The 19385-nt window shown below is 32.0% G+C and overlaps 1 protein-coding gene across 3 annotated transcripts; it reads left to right on the top strand.

Annotated features, from left to right (window-relative positions):
* Positions 1-598: 598 nt before the first annotated feature.
* LOC123711403 (facilitated trehalose transporter Tret1-like) lies at positions 599-17614 on the top strand. Of its 3 annotated transcripts, XM_045663976.1 has the most exons (5): positions 599-711; positions 6415-6611; positions 14975-15020; positions 15348-15483; positions 15784-17614. In XM_045663976.1, the coding sequence occupies exons 3-5, from the start codon at positions 15000-15002 to the stop codon at positions 17106-17108; spliced, it is 1482 nt and encodes a 493-aa protein (XP_045519932.1). In that variant the 5' UTR covers positions 599-711; positions 6415-6611; positions 14975-14999; the 3' UTR covers positions 17109-17614. The 3 variants fall into 3 exon arrangements, with proteins under 3 accessions (XP_045519932.1, XP_045519934.1, XP_045519933.1); XM_045663978.1 differs by lacking the exon at positions 6415-6611; XM_045663977.1 differs by lacking the exons at positions 599-711; positions 6415-6611 and adding an exon at positions 9143-9209.
* Positions 17615-19385: the final 1771 nt, after the last annotated feature.

Raw genomic sequence — 19385 nt, 5'->3', positions numbered from 1 at the left:
TTCTCGTACTTTTTTTTACCACGTTGATTAGAGCTGCCATTATAACACTTCATTTAAGGAACCATAGAGATAATAATATAGCAATTTCAAAATTATTAGTATTATATCGATTTGTATATAAATTAAATACATATTTGTACTTTTCTCATTATGTAACGAATTCTTAAAAAAATATTTACGGCAAAGTTCATACCATCACATTTTTATTGAACATACTGCCATCTGGTTAACATTAATCTAAACTTGAATCGTATTCTTACGCCTTGCGCTAAATGGCCGCTAGATCTATGAGAAAAAATACTACAATATTTATATAGAATCTATTTTTTACAGCCGTTAAAATTACGTATGAGACTAGATGAAATTTATTTATACATAGATAGAAAAGGCCCTTACAATCCGAAAAACAAATTTTATTTCCTTGCACGAAACGCAACATTGGAAATAAAACTGCGTCATATAATGTAGATTCTTTATAGTACTGGTTATTATTAATAAACAATGAATAACAGAAACTAATCGTCTATGTAAATCGAATTTACGTAGAGTGTTGCAATACAGATACTTGCGAACAACTCACGCGCAGTTGATGTTACGACGACAGGGAAATCAACCGTTGACACTTTCTCGTTCGAACTTTAAAACTATCCAAATATCGATAGACTATTATGCAGTTCAAACTGACAATTTAAGTGCATTAAAATATAATTGGTGAGTACTATATCTGACATTACTTCGAGTGTACTAATTTATGGCTCGCCCTCAAAACGCTATTAACAAACTCTACAGCAAAACCTAACATACCATGATATCCCACTACTTTCACCGTGATTCCCAGATATGATGCCTGAAAAAAAATGCAGTTCATTTTGCGCTGTGGAATTTAACATGGTATCAATTATGCTAATATCTTTCTTAAAATTATTAATCAATATTATTCAGTAAAATTATTAGAGTTAAAATAATTTTACGTATTATTTTCTTCGTATTATTCACTTTTTTGTAATTTTTCTTACTCTTACTCTAAGAAATTATATTTTTTTATAAAGCTAATTCAATATATGGAAGTTATTTCTAGTTGTTATCGAACAGAAAAGTGTTTCGTCTGAAGACCATACCGAGATTAAACTTTATTGTTAGATATTTAATTTTAGTAAAAATGCTGTTCGTTTGCCTGGCTAATACTCGAAAATGGCTGGACCGATTGAGATAATTGTGAGAGTTCAGGGAAGGTTTAAACGGTGGAAAACATAAATAATAAGTAAAGAAAAATACTAAAAATGACAGTTGAATTTTTGAATGATAATTGATTGTAGCTGTGTTCATATTTCATGTAAAATACATTCTTAGACTCGTATTTTTAGATATAAATAATTGTCACTTGATGACAACAATATATGAACAGAAAATTTGTTCCATAGCTGGAGTATGACGTCCGATCTCGTTGGTCTGTTTTAAAAATTGTGTTAAGTTTTGACACAAATATTCTACAACGCATCTATGTAGTAAGGCAGCAAATGACAAATGACATAACACGTGAAAGTGCAAAGATGTACTGAAGGACAGAACTATGACAAAATAATGACTTTCCCTCGCGTAACGTCATGTTAGTATTTTTTTTAAATAGTGGAAGTGCCCTTAAGTAATATTTATTAGGAAACCAAATTCCACAATTTAAAACCTTGCGTTTTAAATTGTGGAATACTAAATAAGATTTTTTAATTTATAAAACCTATCCATTTTCAAAAGAACACAATTAGATAATGTATGTAACCAAAACAGATTAAATTGATAAACAAAATATACGAAACAGATAACATAAGTGCATTAATGAACAACACAGATAATTCGTGTTCGAAATTTTTTTAAATTTTATAAATAAATTAACATGACCATATTGTGTAATTGGGGATTAGTTGTGGTAAATGATAGACGGGGAAAATGGCTAAAATAGGAAAAAATAATAGCAAAGAACTAAGCTTTTTAATATTATTTCACTTTTTAATAAATTTAGTCATTGAAATTAATAGAAAAACATTTATTTTTTCATCTATTCTTAAGAAAAGGTTTGTATAAAATGTCCATTTAAATTCTAAATATTGAGACAACAAAAATTACATCCACGACAGTTAAGTTTTTGGCATTGGTTAAATAGCAGTCCCGTATTTTAAACCATAATTTAAAAGCAAAATAAGAAAGAAAGAAAGAAAAACCTTATAATACACAATATACAGGATATTTAGGTAAAGTAAAGTGCACTGGCCTCGACACTAGGATTCCCTGTGTTGTGGGCAGATAGTCTCTTCCTTTTAACATATGAACTGTATTTACCTTTATGATTTGCAATTTAAGTAGTAAACTCAAAGATAATATTAATGTATAATAAGGATATTGTATTTCAGTCAATCGCATAATATTTTTAGTACCATCATCGGCCGTGGAGGCAGAATAGAAAATTTCCCTCATCACCTCGACACCCGTTGTTTCACAACTGAGCGCTTTTTAAGGAGCTTCTTGCTGCGCACCACTACTAAGTGGATCCTAGCTGTCCACTAAGGTATTTCCGAACAAATTCGACTTAGTCTTTCTAGGTAGTTACTCTCTTGTAACACCAATACCTGAAAGGCAGGCACATGCGAGCCTTCTGGCATTGAGTATCCTTGAGCTGCAGTAAGGTTATTTACTTAACACCAGGTGAGATCCCTGCCGTTTGAGTAAAAACCCTTTTTTGTCAAAATTTGGCGTATTTTCTAAAATACATCTATGTAATCTTTCAAAAATATTATTTACGTTGGTAACCTCATATTTTTATGTATTGTATATCCGGTGCAAGTTAGTTACAAAATCTAAGGTCTGATGCAATTCCTTAAGCTTCCTAAAAGCCTTTTTAACTTCTCAAGTTAGATCTTAATGAATCATTGTAAGACTGTAGGTAAGTCTTTAAGTAAGGTAAGCACAAAATATTTATGAATGAATCTAACATTTATTAACCCAAGCAAATTTAAATGAAAAGTAAGTATTTAAAAAGAACTATCAAAACAGACTTTCATTTATTAATAAATCACATTTTTATTATTCATAAAATGTAAATTGATAATTACTAAAACTTTTGTTGGCTGCTATGTAGCTTTTTGTTAGGTCTCAGACTTCCGTTGGAGTGACGGCCTCCCCCAAAGCCTTTTATATTATATTTAATTCTAACAACAATTTTCTTGCAACCTTATTTCTGAACTGCAGTTTTCAAACCTCACCCATTCCTAACATGCGATGATAAAAGTTAGTAAATATAGATTTCAATATTAACAATGTTGCATTACTGTTTGCTTAATAGGATCGTGTCTAAGAATAAGTGCGTAATTAGAAAATACAAATTTTATGCATTGCTTATGTATGTTCCTGTGATGTAGGTCAGTATCTTATTTAACAATTCAAAATTAAAGATTTAAGTGTCTTTAGTACACAGTCATTGGCAACGCATATAGTGGGGTAAATGAACTTTGAATACTGAAAGTATGAGACACCATGACGATATAGCATTTTCTCAAAGGTATTAGGAAATGTATAATGATGTTACTGAACGATCAGAGAACTCTAGCCGGTGATAAGTTCTTATACAAATTGTTAAATGGTCAAATACAGAACAGTAAGCTCTTTGAGAACATTAACATCGTAGTCCCTTATTAATTTCCAGAATTTTCTAGATTTCATCTAAAAATAACATCCTAGGAGTTCATGCACCTCTCAATCGAATTCTTCGCGAATATAACAGAATAAAGACTACCTATCCAGAACTTGACATATTCAAAAGCCTTGTTTTGTGCCTATAGATTCACATTCATATATATTCTATTTCTTATTTCTGATCGAATTCCTCTTCGGCCTTCGGCTTCATACTATTACATAATTTTACATTTAATTCAAATCAGAAAACGATTGAGGTGTATGTATTTATTTTAAAAAGTGCGGAAATTGCATATCATTTTATATTTCTATATAAGTGTCTTATTATAAATAAGACAAGAAAATTCAGTGTACGTAACATTTGTTTAATATTTAATTTACCTTCTAACACATTCTAAAAGCTTTCGTAAAAAAATCGTTCAATTTAGTACGTGATGAATAACACTGTAAAAGACGGAAATGTTAAACTATATCTACACCGGAAGCTGTTTCTATATTAAGAATAGTCTGTGGTAGGAAATTAAACTGTGACAAAAGAAAACGAACTTGTAAATCCACGCTTCATAGAATGTAGCAGCAATTGCGTTTAACTCGAATTTATTGCGCATTATTATGTACCTGTAACAAAAAATGGTCAAAATTGTTTTTTTCATATTATCCCAAAGTTCGATAAGTTGTTTTGAATTTTTCAAAGAATCCATATGATATTTTCTTTTGTTACGTCATCTACTCATTCATTATCATCATCATCAATGTTTATACAGCCACTTGTGGGCCTTATCCTCTTCAAGTACACTTCGCCATCGCAATCGATCCACTGCTTCCCGCGTCCAATTGCGAACCTCTATTATTTCGAGGTGACAACTCCATCTCACCAACGCAGCCTCGGTCTACCGAGTATTCTCTTGCCACCGGGTTGTGAATTCAGGAAGGACCTCGGGGTTCTATCGTTCGGCATACGGTGCACATGTCCCAGCCACTTGAGCCTGTTGCACTTTATAAATCGGACGATGTCGGCGTCATCTACAATGTTATAAAGTTCTTCACTGTAGCGAATACGCCAAACAGGGCCAAAGATTTTTCGGAGAATCTTCCGCTTCTTATCGAGAGAGAGAGATCTCGTCTTTCTCGCTAAGGAGACAGGGTTCAGAACCACTGCACTGGTCGCTTATGGTTCTGAACAGAACAGAAATAAGCTTGGTATTCTATCTAAGAAGTATAAGCGATCGGAAATATCTACGAAGGACAAAATAGCAGCGACTTGCTATCATGTTGCGTCTACTCATCTATCGGCTTGGATTGCTAGTCACCAAGGCCAAGTAAACAAACTCACATTATTCAAAGCTTACGTCTTCCACCACAAAGGAATTTCTTGCTCCTAGTGGTGTTGTCACAATATACTTTGTTTTTTCCCCATTTACTGACAGGACCATAGAACTGGCTGATTTTCGGAGGCTTTTAAAACATTCCGCTATGTGGTTTTTGTTAAGCGTGACTAGGATGTTCCTCTGCATACCCCAGTAATTGTGTGGACTTAAAAAATATAGTACCACTGACTTCTACCTCCAATGCTAGGTTGGACATGCAAGCGTGTCACCCTGTCTAAAGCCATATACGTGGCAAATTCGGGAGATCTCATTTACCACATACAATCACTATGTAGTAACTATGTATCTTTACACAATGAGTGGTATTAGAGGTGGCCATCGTCAATATAGTCAGCCATATAACTTTTAAGGGGATATCGAATTCAGACATTGCCTCGTAAAGTTTACGACGAAGAACGCAATCTATTCATTACACGCGCTAATAATGAATGTAATGTTAATTGTGTAAACTTGTCCCAATCAAGTTGTCAGACAACTTGATACTTTAAATGAGAGATATTTGGGTTACTTTCAATTGCAATAACCTTTTCTTTCTATGTTAGGTTATAGTGAGAAAGATAAAAAGATGACTTTTTATCTAATTGTCAAACGAAAAGACGGATTGAGTGTCCATGAATCGAAACTCTTGAACACACAAGCGAGACCAGCCGTTTTGAACTTACATTTTCACCTCCCGGGATGTTCTCTTCGTGAAAAGAATAGAATAAAAGATATTCCTTAATTCAATATTTTCTGTATTAACCTTTTATACAGATAAATAGAAAAAATATATAACTTAGTTTCAAAAGTTTTTAAACGTGAACTGCCCAATTTAAATAAACTTCGACTTTTACCCTCACAAAACCAGTAATGTTAGAAACAAAAACAAATAATATAATATTTGGTTTGTTAATGGATATCGCGTGTATGTATATATTGGGTAACATTGTTAAATAAATAAGGATTAAGGATCTGTTGCCATATTAACAATAAACTTAATTGTCGTCGTAAAAGTGGGAAATTAATTAAATTATTCGAGAATACGTAACTAAAGTTACAACATACTATAACATTATTTAATTAAAACTATTCATTTTAATATCGATTTATTGTATTATTAAAGAGATAGAAATGATTTCCAACATAACCTAATTTAACAGCTGGATAAATCTGCCTAACAGCGTTTGTGTGAGCTCGACACAGCCAAATTTGTATTTACCCCAAAAATATTTGAGAATAAGGAAAAGCTTTTAATTAATTAAAAGATTTTACTAATGAAACCAATCGAATTTCACTCTTTTAATGTAAAATTGCGTACCTGGGCTACGTCTTGGCACCACCATTAATGATATTGGGTAAAATTCAGGGAAATGACGTGTTGGTGAAAGGTGAAATCATTGCTTCGTTAGGGAGTGGAAGAGTATTGCGACTGAGGAAGAGTGGCTGCATCTGGAACAGGACTCACTTCTGACGGCTAACAGCAGTATAGGAGAGGCAACAAAAGAAGAATAACTTTCGTCCCTTTCATTCAAATTGTGTTTATACTGTCATGGAAAGTGACAGGTGAGTACTATAGTTAAGATTGTGGAATAAGACCATTTGTTATAAATACATTTTAGTGTTACTATGTATTTAGTGTTCGAGGCGTGAGAAACATAAGCGTTTGCCAATTGTATGCCATACTTAAATTACGAAACAAATTTTGTCTTTACATTTTGCGTGCACCTAACTAATTACTGTTCTACGTTTTAAAAGATAATGCGCAGTTTTGCTAGATAAAATACGATAACAATTTATAAAATCCGTTAGTTGGAATTGAATAATGTATTGTTATTTATATAGCTGTTTTTTTCATGGTAATATTAATCGTACGGTGAAGGAAAACATCGTGAGGAAACGGGCCTTAGATCCAAAAAGTCAACGTATGACAGGTACGGAATAAGGAACACTTGACAATTAGAAATAATCACGCGCAATTGGTATTATTATTATTTGCATTCAACAATTTTTTGCAAAAAGGTTAGTCGACATCACAAGAGACTGAAGTGCTGGCAGCTACCTCGGACAAAGAATTAGTCTAACTATTCAAAGCCTAAAGGGATTCCTTTTAATACTATATTTTAGTTGTTATATTTATGGGTAGTTATTGTTTTTTGCTATGTTTTCTATACTACATAACGTGTGATATTTGTTAACAGTATTAAGGAAAAAAACTATTTTCATTATTTTTTTGTCCTTAACTATCGAACAGTTTGACAATTTACTTTATTGGAACTTGTCAAAGTATTTAAGAGCGATAATAATTTTGGTGTTTTTAGTTTTTTTTTTTATATTTTGTCTAACTTGCGTGTTCATCTGTCACTTTTCATCACAGCGCAAACACAATTTGACAGAAAATAAGGAAGATTTTCGTTAAAATATAGCAATTATATTGAAGTTATAAATAATAAAACCAGGATAGGTTTAGGGCTGTATTTGTAATTCATGGAAATCGAACTTTTATAACTCTTTGATATGATCAGTGTTGGCTTTAGCGTGCGACTCTAATCCCTGAGGTCGTACATTCGATCCGGCTGTGTACCAATAGACTTTCTTTCTATGTGCGCATTTATCATTCACACGAACGGTGTAGGAGAACATCGTGAGGAAAACGGCTTGCCTTAGACCCAAAAAGTCTACGTCGTGTGTCAGGCACGGGAGGCTGATCACCAACTTGCCTATTAGATTAACAAATGATCATAAAACAGAAATCTGAGGTCCTGACCTACGAAGGTTGTAGCGCCACTGATTTAATCTTAAGCTTTAATCCGTTCAAAAAGTGTTTTTCTTAATGTGTAAAAGCTATTTTAACAAAAGACAATACCATATATATATAATTAAACATATTAAAACGTTATCCTAATCTAGGTTTTTAATCGTGTTTTGTTATATAACTCAAATCCTGTTATTGTTTTGAAGATATTTTTAGTTTATCGTATATTTTATCGGTTTTCTATAAATATAGTATATACATTTAGATTAAGTCTGCCATTGCTGTAATTTTACTCATCTACTAATATTTTAAACTAGATGCTCGGTTGAACAATCTGTCACCTATATTTGTGTCAAAACTTAATACAAAATTTTAAAACAGACTAAAGAGTTTGCGCGTCATACAGCAATGATAACACAAATTTCGTAACGCATCTATAAATATATGACAACCAAGTGATTGTTTTTTTGTGTTTTCAGAAATAAAAGACATTACATGGAAGTTTTTATTGGAAATAGCTTTTACACATTAAGAAAAACACTTTTTGAACGGATTAAAGCTGTGTATTATTAAAAACTTATAATTATTTACGTTATTCTACATCCTTCTTTTGCAAAGTTAGCGTTAGTTAGTTAGTTAGGTATCGTGATTTTCAGCGTGCGTGGTCACGGTGACGGTGAACGTCGGAATAAAAATAAAATTTAGAATTATGTAAATAATTATAAGTTTTTAATAATAATACATAGCTTTAATACGTTCAAAAAGTGTTTTTCTTAAATTAAAGTGTGTTTTAAGTATTTTACTTAACTTATTATTGATGTATCCCAGCGTTTAAACTTTTCCTGAACTTCCACAATTATTTCAAGAACATAATTAGCCTAATCAGTCCAGCCATTCCCGAGTTTAGCGAGATCAACGAAAAGCAAATCATTTTTATAAATATAGATTGGTTTTGTTTTAAGAAGTAATATTTTAGTTCTGTAGTAACGATCTGATAAACTATTCTACCTAAAAATTCTACCTGCCATAAAATATATCTATATATGAAATAATTCTTATATATTTTAAAATGTGCCCAGCTGGAGTGGAGACCATTGATGAATAACATAAATATAGTAACACTTTATTTTATATCGATATATGACGTTAAAAAAAATACTTTACAAAATTTACACGATCCAGAAAAATTGTTAAAACTGTTATTATACTTTTGCTTTTGTCCCATTGACAATCGTGTATAAACAGCCTTAAGAAATATAGCAGTGTCAAGGCCGTTCTTGTGTGACTTAAGCAAATGATAAATTGGAATCGTTTTAGTTCAACTTTAACTGTGTGATAGACAGATCGACTAAAGATAAATATTATAAATCATTTTTTAAAAAGTGCGCAAGAGTCAAGAATAGACAAAGGTAGAGTAAAAGTAGTTCATTAAAAAAATACATTTAATACATAAAACTAGCAATAAAATCTGTCTATTGGTACTTTTTTACGCGTTTTATAAACAATAGACAAAATTTAACCATATTTTTGAAAGGAGTATAAATTACGACACACGAAGTAAATTGAATTAAAAAATAATTTTTATGAAATAGATACTGCTGGTGTGAATGAGATATTTTCGAAATAAATAAATTAAATTTAAATGTTCTAATATTGTTAAAAATTTTCGCTTTTTGTTCTGTACAAGCTGCTCCCGCGCACTTAGTTTCGCCTTAATATAATTTGTTTACTTATACTACCTTTTTAGTAGCTACATACCAATATTTTTTTGCGTTTTCGCAATAAAAACCTAAGTACCAAATAAAACTAAATTTTTCACTATTTTTTTTGTATATTTTTCAAAATTTCTTTCTTCATAAAAACCTTCATAGAGTTCAAGGAATAAATAAAAACAAACTGGAATTGGTCTAACCGTCTTCGCGTTGAGCGATAACCATTATATTTTGCGATTTATTTTAATTTATATACCGATACTCAGCTTGTGAAAATGAAGCAATATGGTATGGATTGACATATATATTTTATTATAATTAATCTACTAAATCTTTCCCGGTATTTACTTTTATTCCGAAATAGATTTTTCCAGTGTTGTCAAATTGTGTGTATTTTATAGAATATGTTCCTTGAATACAAAGCGACAGCCCAAAAGATTAACTAAATTGCGTTATAACTACGGAAGCAAAATCTGCATGATTAAATAAAATAACTTTATCATATTCAATTCATTTATAAGCGATAAGAACAAGGTTACAAAGAGTCGTGAAGAAGTCGTCATTAATTTATAACAAAGCATTATTTACTTAAGGTCAGTAAAATTATTTATTAACGCAATAATAACAATATTATAAATAACAAAAAATTAAATTTATAAATACAAAATTTAAACAAATTTGGTCCCTGTGGCTGTGCGGACTGTGAAGTCAAAGTCAAAATAACAAGGACACTTATATACGTCGGAAAAGAAGTTAAATTAATTGTAAATTTACATTTAATACCAATCAGTCAAGGGCGTAGTGTGGACAAGAAGATCTTACAAGAAAGTTTTGAGTCATACAAATTGTTTGAACTGGAGCAAATCAATCCCAAGGATTAGGATCGTTTAAGTATTCGTCAAATTTATAAAAAGCTTTATTTATTAATTTAGGTTTAACGAGAGCTTTCAATTTATTTAGTTATAATTCTCTAATTTCGCTTGGTGCAGCCTTTAGTGCAGCTTTTTTGCTGTTGTTTAATTCTCTCTGTATTGCGATACTTATTCGTTAAGAAAAGCACCAGCTCTGAAGTCACCGGTACTATCTACCAATCGCCAACTAAAAGAAAACTTTTAAAATTTGTTTGAAATTTCTATTTATTATTTTTTTATTATTATTATTAGTATTTATAGCTTGGTATAACATTGTAGCTTCTAAAGCAACACAGCAAAACATTAGATAAGGGTACGAAAGTAGACTTGTCAGATATCTGGTTTATCGGAGTGCTTTAAATAATAGAGGATTTTAATTTTACTCTATATTAATGAAATATTGAAATGTTAATTGCTATGTAACGAATCGATGCAATGTAAGAGTTGAAAAGTGTCAACGTCTATACCTACTCTCGGGGCGTAACGATTTAGAAAATCGCCATGCATTGAAACTAAGAAAGCGCGAGTGAAAAAATGAAGTGAAAAAATTACCGCCTTGGCTAAATCACTATTGTATCAAAAACCTAGAAAATAATATAAACTTAGTAACTTTAAAATACTTACTAAAGGTATAAACATTTTTTTTAAGTTTATTTTTAGTCCTTCAATAAAGAAAAGAGTATACTTGTAAACCAAACGGCTTTAGACGGTTTTTATTTGTAAGAATAATCTTTGCTCATTCTTATTTATTACAAGTTTGAGTAGCCTCAAACGAGTAGCATTTACATCGCAAATTAATATCCTAAAAGACTTTCGTAATTTACAAATATCAATTAAAGTACAGTACAAAATCAGGCTGGCTCACCTCAACCATAACCAAATAGTTCTTGGGGATACAGAACTTCTAGATTGAACCACGACACCACAGGACAAGAGAGGCAATATAGGATAAGTTATAATTATAAATAAAAATACGGGAAAGTTATAATAAACCAGATACAAATACAGGAGATAGTCTTTTTAATTTCGAAGTTTAGAAGACGACTGTGAACACATGCCGTCTTTTAGACTTGATGCTAGATTTTTAAATTTAACAATCCGTAAAGCATTTCATTACGAAACCTTTTGTCTACCTTTTCTTTTTAAGGGCTTTGAATAATCACCTTAACAATGATTATTCTAATACATTCTTTAGTTGTTTTTCTCGAAACAAAAAAATTAAATTACCTATAATAAACAAGAAATGAGGAAACACCGCAAAACGATTGATTTGTCAAGGTCGATTAACAATCTATCAAAAATGATTAAATATGAAAAACTGACGCGGAACTCAATTACACTGACAATACGTGAAACGTAAAAAAGTTTATTTTCGTAAAGCGATGCGTCTGCGCATTTGTGCCAATTATTGGCTTGATTGGTCATTTCAATTTATTTGAATTCTATTTATATCGCTTCCTTATCGCATCATTAAGCTTCGAACGCAATAGAAAAGTTTGACTCACGTCAAAAGTTTTAATTTTAGGAGGTTGACGGTTAAACAGTACAGTTATCCACATTATAGAAGATAGAGAAGAAAACTCGTACAGCATTGTAAGCGAATGACTTTAAATACAAACTAAAAATAATGTTTAAAAATGGCTCAAGAATTTTATCCAAAAAAACCTGGCCTGAACCTGGAAAATATCGAAAACTTTTATCCCTTAAAAATCCAAAAGTAGAAAGGTAATCAATGTTTATGTATGTCTGTGTGTTTCTACATAAATATTATATATGTGTTCCGTAGATCGTATCGAAAGTTAAACTCCCAATTAATTTTAAGATAAAACAATATATATCGACAAAAATATTGTATTCAATGTATCGAAAATTTAATAAATCTCGACATTAAAATCACCGGCTCGTCGTTAGTAGTTAGATCTACTCATGTCACAATAAAGTCGTAAATAATGCAGACGACATCGTTGTTACAAAACAGCCTTTGTTCCCGTCAAGTGTTTGTTGAATCTTTGATCGCTTTCGAAAGGGGACATGCAAAATTAGCAAATACCTAGATGTTTTTGTAAAACAAAAATATTAATTCAAGAGACTTTTTTTTAATATTATCAAGAAGGTTTCAATTGTTTTAAACCTATACAAAAAAATCATACAATGTCCTCGTGTTAAGTTCAATAATGCGTTCGGGATGTTGATGGGGCTCGCTATTGCAGTACATCAGTAATGTTTGGTTGTGGTCGAGCTTGCGAGGAGAGGCTACGCAATGATATTATCTGGCCCGTATCTGCTCCTTCCATTGCCCTTTTCGTAACTGCGAACCTGAATTCGCCAAAGAACTCCAACATCACGGATGGTCGCAAAACTTGACTGCAGACAGTCCAAAATGGCTCTTCCAGCAGTTACCCCGCGATGACAAAGCGACTTCTAAGCCTCAACAGTGGTCGGTTTTTACGTTCGACGGAGCCCTAACGACGCAGCACTCTGGCGGTAATAACGATAAGGCTGGATTATCCTTACATGGGTCATTTAATATTATGATTCAAAGTCAAAGTCAATTTTTTTTTTCAATTAGGTATATTGAAAAAGCAGAGCAGTGTTGGCCTAGTGGCTTCAGCGTGCGACTCTAATCCCTGAGGTCGTAGGTTCGATCCCCGGCTGTGCACCAATGGATTTTCTTTCTATGAGCGCATTTAACATTAGCTCGAACGGTGAAGGAAAACATCGTGAGGAAACCGACTTGCCTTGGACCCAAAAAGTCGACGGTGTGTGTCAGGCACAGAAGGCTGATCACCTATTTGGCTATTCAATTCACAAACGATCGTGAAACAGATACAGAATCTGAGGCCCAGACCTAAAACGTTGTAGCGCCACTGATTGATTTTATTATTATATAAAAAAACACCTTTGAAAGTCAAAATTACAAGTAAAAATATTTAAAAGAAAATGACTCTAGTTGCCCCTTTCAAAAGGTTCTTACGGAGAAGAATGGGTAAGAAAGTTCTAGCTTACTTTTAAAATTGTTTTTACAATAATTTGTAAACATTGATTTGTTAATTATATATCAAGACCATGTACTACAAAAAACTACTGTACTAAAATAAAATAAGTGTATACTGTTATAAAAAACAATGCAGCTAACTATATTATGATGGAGATACATGGTTCTCACATATTTACAAATATTTCAACTGTAGAAACATTATTCTGTATTAAAAAAATTGAATATATTATACTAATATATTACAATATTGCAATTAACACAATAAAAATCATATGTACATATAATTTAACTTAAATCAACAAATTGTTATTATTAATCAAACGAATGAAACAACATATTTACAGTTATCCATCGTTTTCTTGAATATTATTAACAACTTTATTTCCTAACTTATAATTCTTTGAGACTGCCTTTCATAGTATTATTAAGTTATACAAAACGTGTATACAATTCCCAGTAATTATTTTTATTGCATAATGATTATGCAGTTAAGGACAAAGTTGTTACAATAATAGATTCGTTGATAATAATCAATTAGCAATTGTATAATAAATTAAAATATCAATTATGTGATTAATAAGTCCTAGGCCTAGATGGGAATAAGAGGAAAAGCATGATAGCAATGTTCGCGGTTCGAATTTTGAATTATTATCGAGTACTTGATTTGAGAACTGGCAGTAAATGTAAAATTCCTGGCTTTTGACGTTCATGATGATTTTAACTTTGACTTTGAGTATATTTGTAGAGAGAAAGTTTTCTTAGACTAATATTGGATTAAAATGTTTTAAAGAATTGTGTTATTGTAAGGATGTATTTTTCCCTGGACCGATTCACAATAAAAAAAAATCACCCTGCCCCTAATTAACATAGACAACAATTCTTCAACGTCTACTTCCAAAATATTTTTGAAATTAATATCCTGCCGTGGACACGATAGACAGTTTATACAAGTCATGTATGACATTAATCTTTACGTATATAAAATATATTTAAAAAACTAGCAAGAATTTGTATTAAATCCAATTTTTTTTATCCATGTATGTTATATGTTTCAATTATTTCGGGTTGCATGAAAGAGATCGCTCACATACCGAAAGAGAGAAACTCATAGCTAAAAAACGCCCTCGTAATTGAAAACTATTTTTCACAAAAGATTGAAACTTAATCAACAGCGTTTCATTTCTATATATATATATATATATATATATATATATCATTACAATGTGTAAGATTTGGGAACCCTTTTAAGTAAAAAATATACCTGTGTCAGGGTTTCCAGCTCTTTCATAACAAACTTAGTTATACATTCCTTAAAATATTTAATTTATATATAATTTAGTTACATCTTCTATTAACTTTTTTTTCTTTTTTTGTTATTGATTTTTAACCGTTATCAACACACTGGAGTGCATAAGTGAGTGTGTGAGTGCAAATGTGTGAGTGAGTGAGTGAGTGAGTGAGTCAGTGAGTGAATGAATAAAGTCTGTACTACATACTAGGCCTCATAATATACATATATATATATTATTCAACTATATTAACTTTATTTACAGAATCCTGCACATGTAGTCGATTAAGATGAAGACTTTTTTAAAACAGGTAATCTTTATCTTTTCTGTATCCTTGGTAAACAAAAAAAATTATACAACATTTAAACATATAATAATCGGAATTTGGTCATAAATGTTTGATTATGTAGTGAATATTTCAACTGCCGTAATATAATATTTTATAGGAATAACAGAGTTTTTGCGCCAAAAATTACAACAGGCGTTAAAAACATAATTGACATTTTACATGCCAACGGCCATATATAGAAGTCCACCCATTTTTAACATAACTTAAATCTAGACTATAACTCCAAGTAAGTAATAGTTTTATCAAAAATTTAATCCAAACATAATTTTTACTTAAACTACATTTCAGGCCTTCGTGGTATCAGGTGCGGCGCTTAACATCGCTGGTCATGGCTGCGCTCACGGCTACCCTGCTGTGCTGTTTGCACAGTTAATACGAGATGGTGGACCTGTCACGTTGACTGATCATGATACGTCATGGATAGGTTTGTGTTATTTATCCGAAATGTTTAAAGTAAAATTCAATTCTGAAAAACAAAGTATTAAAATAGCAATAAGTTAACAAAAGGCAATTGGAATAATATATTTCATAAAAAGTAATAATTTCTTTGACTTATACGTATTTGAGTTTTATTGAGTTAAAATTATTTATTTCGCCTTCTTTGTCATTGTTTGTTCTTTATTATAGATTTCTGTTACGATCTGTTCAAATCACATTAGCAATGACTTGTAATACGCGATAATATACATATTATATTTACTTACATATTAACTTTTTTTTTCAGCATCATCAGTTGGCCTCATGGGTATCGTTGGAAACTTCATATCACCTGTATTCATGTCAAAACTTGGAAGACAGAAGTCACACTTCATCTCAACAATACCTGCTCTTCTCGGCTGGATAATCTTTATATTTGGAAATACAGTGCCAATGTTCCTCCTTGCTAGATTTCTCCATGGCCTTGCATTAGGACTACGAACTCCGTTAGCCGCAATTCTGGTAGCTGAGTATACTGAACCAAGATATAGAGGGGCATTTTTGGGAACGTTCGCGATTTCATTAGGTCTCGGAATTCTGCTATCCCATATTTGGGGAGCCTATTTATCTTGGAAGAATACAGCGATAGTCTGTTCCATGTTCCCAATTATATCAATGGTCATTATTAGTCTTTCACCAGAATCACCATACTGGTTGGTTTCCAAATCCAGGTTCGAAGATGCTAAAAAGGCCTTTAAATGGGTTCGTGGTGACGGGGAGCAACAGAACGAAGAATTAGATAAAATGATACAGACGCAAGAACGTGAACAGCATGAAAATGAGAATGGAAAGGAAATTTATAGAAGTTTTAGTATAACGAGGTATGCGTTGAATTCATTCAAAAGCATATTGAAGATCTTCAAGAAAAAAGAGTTCTTTAAGCCATCGATCGTCGCAATTTGCATGCTGATAGTATTTGAGTTTGGAGGTGCACATATGCTGGCGGCCTATGGAAATGTCATCCTTCAAGCAGTGTTAAACAAGGAAAACTTGACTGATGTCACTTGGCAGTTCACTGTCATTGATTTCTTAAGAACAACTTGTGCGTTCTTAGCTATATTCTTGCTGAAGAATTTCAAACGAAGAACTATTTTATTCACAAGTGGTGTTATGACAGTTTTGTCTCTGACCACAATATCAGTGTTTATGTATGCGAGAAATTCTGGATATATAAACCAGGCGTGGTTGGTTGATGTGCTACCTATGGTTTTAATGATAACATACACTTTTTCATTTTGTATAGGCATTGTACCTTTGAATTGGGTCATATGTGGCGAAGTATTTCCTTTAGCATATAGAAGTTTAGGTTCAACGCTGTCTACGTCATTTTTGACACCCGCCTTTGTGATTTCTATGAAGACAGCTCCACATTTGTATTCGTCGATCGGGGTAGAGGGTGCTTTTCTAGTCTATTCCGCTACATTGACGATTTGTTTGTCTATTATGTATGTATTGTTACCTGAAACAAAAGATAGGACTTTGATCGAAATAGAGAATACGTTTAAAGGCATTAGTACATCAGATAAAGAAGTAAAATTAAGTTTATTGGAAAAGAAAGTAAGTTCCGTGTAACGATGTGATAAAACTCTTATGATATTTCAGTATTGATAATGTTTTAAGTTAGATATACTATTACTCCAGTGAACTGTGATGGTTGTACAATGTCCTGTTTTGGTTGTGATTAGGAAAGTGTATAATTGTGATTAAATATTTCAATGCCTCTGGAAAAGTGTAATGCAAAATTTAAGTAGGTAATTCATTACCCGCAGATAAATGTCAGAATCTATCATATCTAGTATGTTATTCTGTAATTACATTTTTATGTAAAAAACACGTAAAAAATATCAAAACTATCTGATAGTAAACGTTCGGTTATAATTAAAATAGGAGAAAATTTATATTTTACTAATTACTTCTAGTGGCAATTTACGAAATGTATGAAAGTACGGAATTGCTCGTATAATTTTTTCAGGCGTTTTATATTTTTAATAGGTAATATGATGAGACACAAATTCTGCCTATTACTTTATTTAGATTAAGTCTGTAATAAATGTGTGAAGTTTTTATTAAATTATGCAAAGTTATTTTAATTTTTATTCATCTATTAATAAAAATAACCCATTGAATTGTATGTCCTTATCACACTAGTGTCATTTTGAGAATAGCTAAGCGTGACATAACATGACTCCAATTAACACCTTAATTAAGCCTTATAGTACGTGAATACGGTACAGTAAAAAATTACTGTAATTTTACTGATAAACTGTGAGACAGACATAAAAACATATTTTTTGTTGTAATTTTTAATTAGTGTGAACGTTTCCTTAATACTTTACTAAGCCGTATATGGTGCAACATTGCGTAATTCATTAATAAAATGACTATATAATATTATGCATTTAATTTGTTTTAGTAAGCGTATACTATAAACGATGTAATCTTGTTTCATCAATGAAAATCTTACGTATTAACGGAAGGGGTATGAAATCATAATGCTCAAATAAGGAAATTATAGTTTTCTTAAAAGCACGGTGCTTCTGTAGATTGTAAATAGAAAATAGTTTTGCGACTCTCACATAGAATGTGACGTAATAAATAATAAAAAATATCAGTGGCGTTACAACATTTTGAGATCTGGGACTCAGATTTCTGTATCTGTTTCATGATCATTTGTCAATCGAATAGGCAACTAGATCAGCCTCCTGCGCCTGCCACACGCCGTCGACTTCTTCGGTCTAAGAGGAGCCGTGTTATCTATCTTTCACCTTTCGAGAGAATGTTAGATGCGCACATAGAAAGTAAGTCCATTGATGCACAGCCAGGAATCGAACCTATGACCTCAGGATTGAGAGTCACACGCTGAAGCCACTAGGCCAATACTGATCTACTGAAATAAATAATCTAATTGATTTTTATGCTAGTTTAATAAGGCTGATTAGGATTTTTTTTGATTTGATCTTTATATGTTCGTGGAGTCAGTTCACAGTAGCGGTATTGTGTATTTTATGTATATGTTATATTTTTAATTTCGACATTACTATATTGGCTTAGTGCTGTAAGGATTTTGTTTGTATTTTTGTCAATATATATATATATATGCACCACTTTTGCAGACAGTCCAAAATGGCTCTGCCAGCAGTCAACCAGCAATTTACAAAACAACTTCTAAACTCACACAGAACTAATCTAAAAACAATGATAGGGACAATTACGGGCCATTGTCACCTTAATAAACATCTTTTTGTCCTAGGTGCGATGGACGACGACAGAGGCTGTTTCAGCGCGGAGGAATCAGTCACCCACGTAGTCCGGGAATGCGAGGCTGTGGCTAAACAACGTGCAGAAATCCTCGGAACACTGAGGTCGCTCCGTGAAGCCTATGAAGTACCCAGGAGGCTTCTGTGCTTTTGGAAGGAGTTAGGCTGGCTTAGTTAGCCAGGTCTTTACGCACAATGGACCTATTGACAGTATAAGTGCGGAAACTGAGTCCACAAACATACATACATAGTATACTCCTATATCAATACATATATCAGCTTAATTTAAGCGAGGGTTTCGAAACATAAATAGCAAAACAATAGTTGTAATAACCAAAAATAAACGAAACGTTTGGATAACTATCCAAGCAAAAAGTACATTCTACTAAAACACACTTCTTTAACAGATTTAATAACGTGAAAATTATTAAATATAGTGTCTCGGCCGAATCTCTGTCTGTATGAAAGCGATAAACTCAAAAATTACCGATTAGAGTTGTACGGGTTTAATCATAGTGTGGTTCCTGGCGGTTTAATAATAATAAAGCCCGTTTAATTTCCAATAATTACAAAGTAGAATAAACAGCTTATC

This window comes from Pieris brassicae, chromosome 6, assembly GCF_905147105.1.
Source record: "Pieris brassicae chromosome 6, ilPieBrab1.1, whole genome shotgun sequence".
NCBI lineage: Eukaryota > Metazoa > Arthropoda > Insecta > Lepidoptera > Pieridae > Pieris > Pieris brassicae.
Note: the sequence above shows the minus strand (reverse complement) of the source record. Positions and strands in the feature narration are given on the sequence as shown.

Bases quoted from the DNA above. Each gene is read 5' to 3' on its own strand.
- LOC123711403 (XM_045663978.1), top strand. From the start codon at position 15,000: ATGAAGACTTTTTTAAAACAG. The intron at 15,021-15,347 runs GTAATCTTTATC...ACTACATTTCAG, and splicing joins TGAAGACTTTTTTAAAACAG to GCCTTCGTGGTATCAGGTGC. The intron at 15,484-15,783 runs GTTTGTGTTATT...TTTTTTTTTCAG, and splicing joins TCATGATACGTCATGGATAG to CATCATCAGTTGGCCTCATG.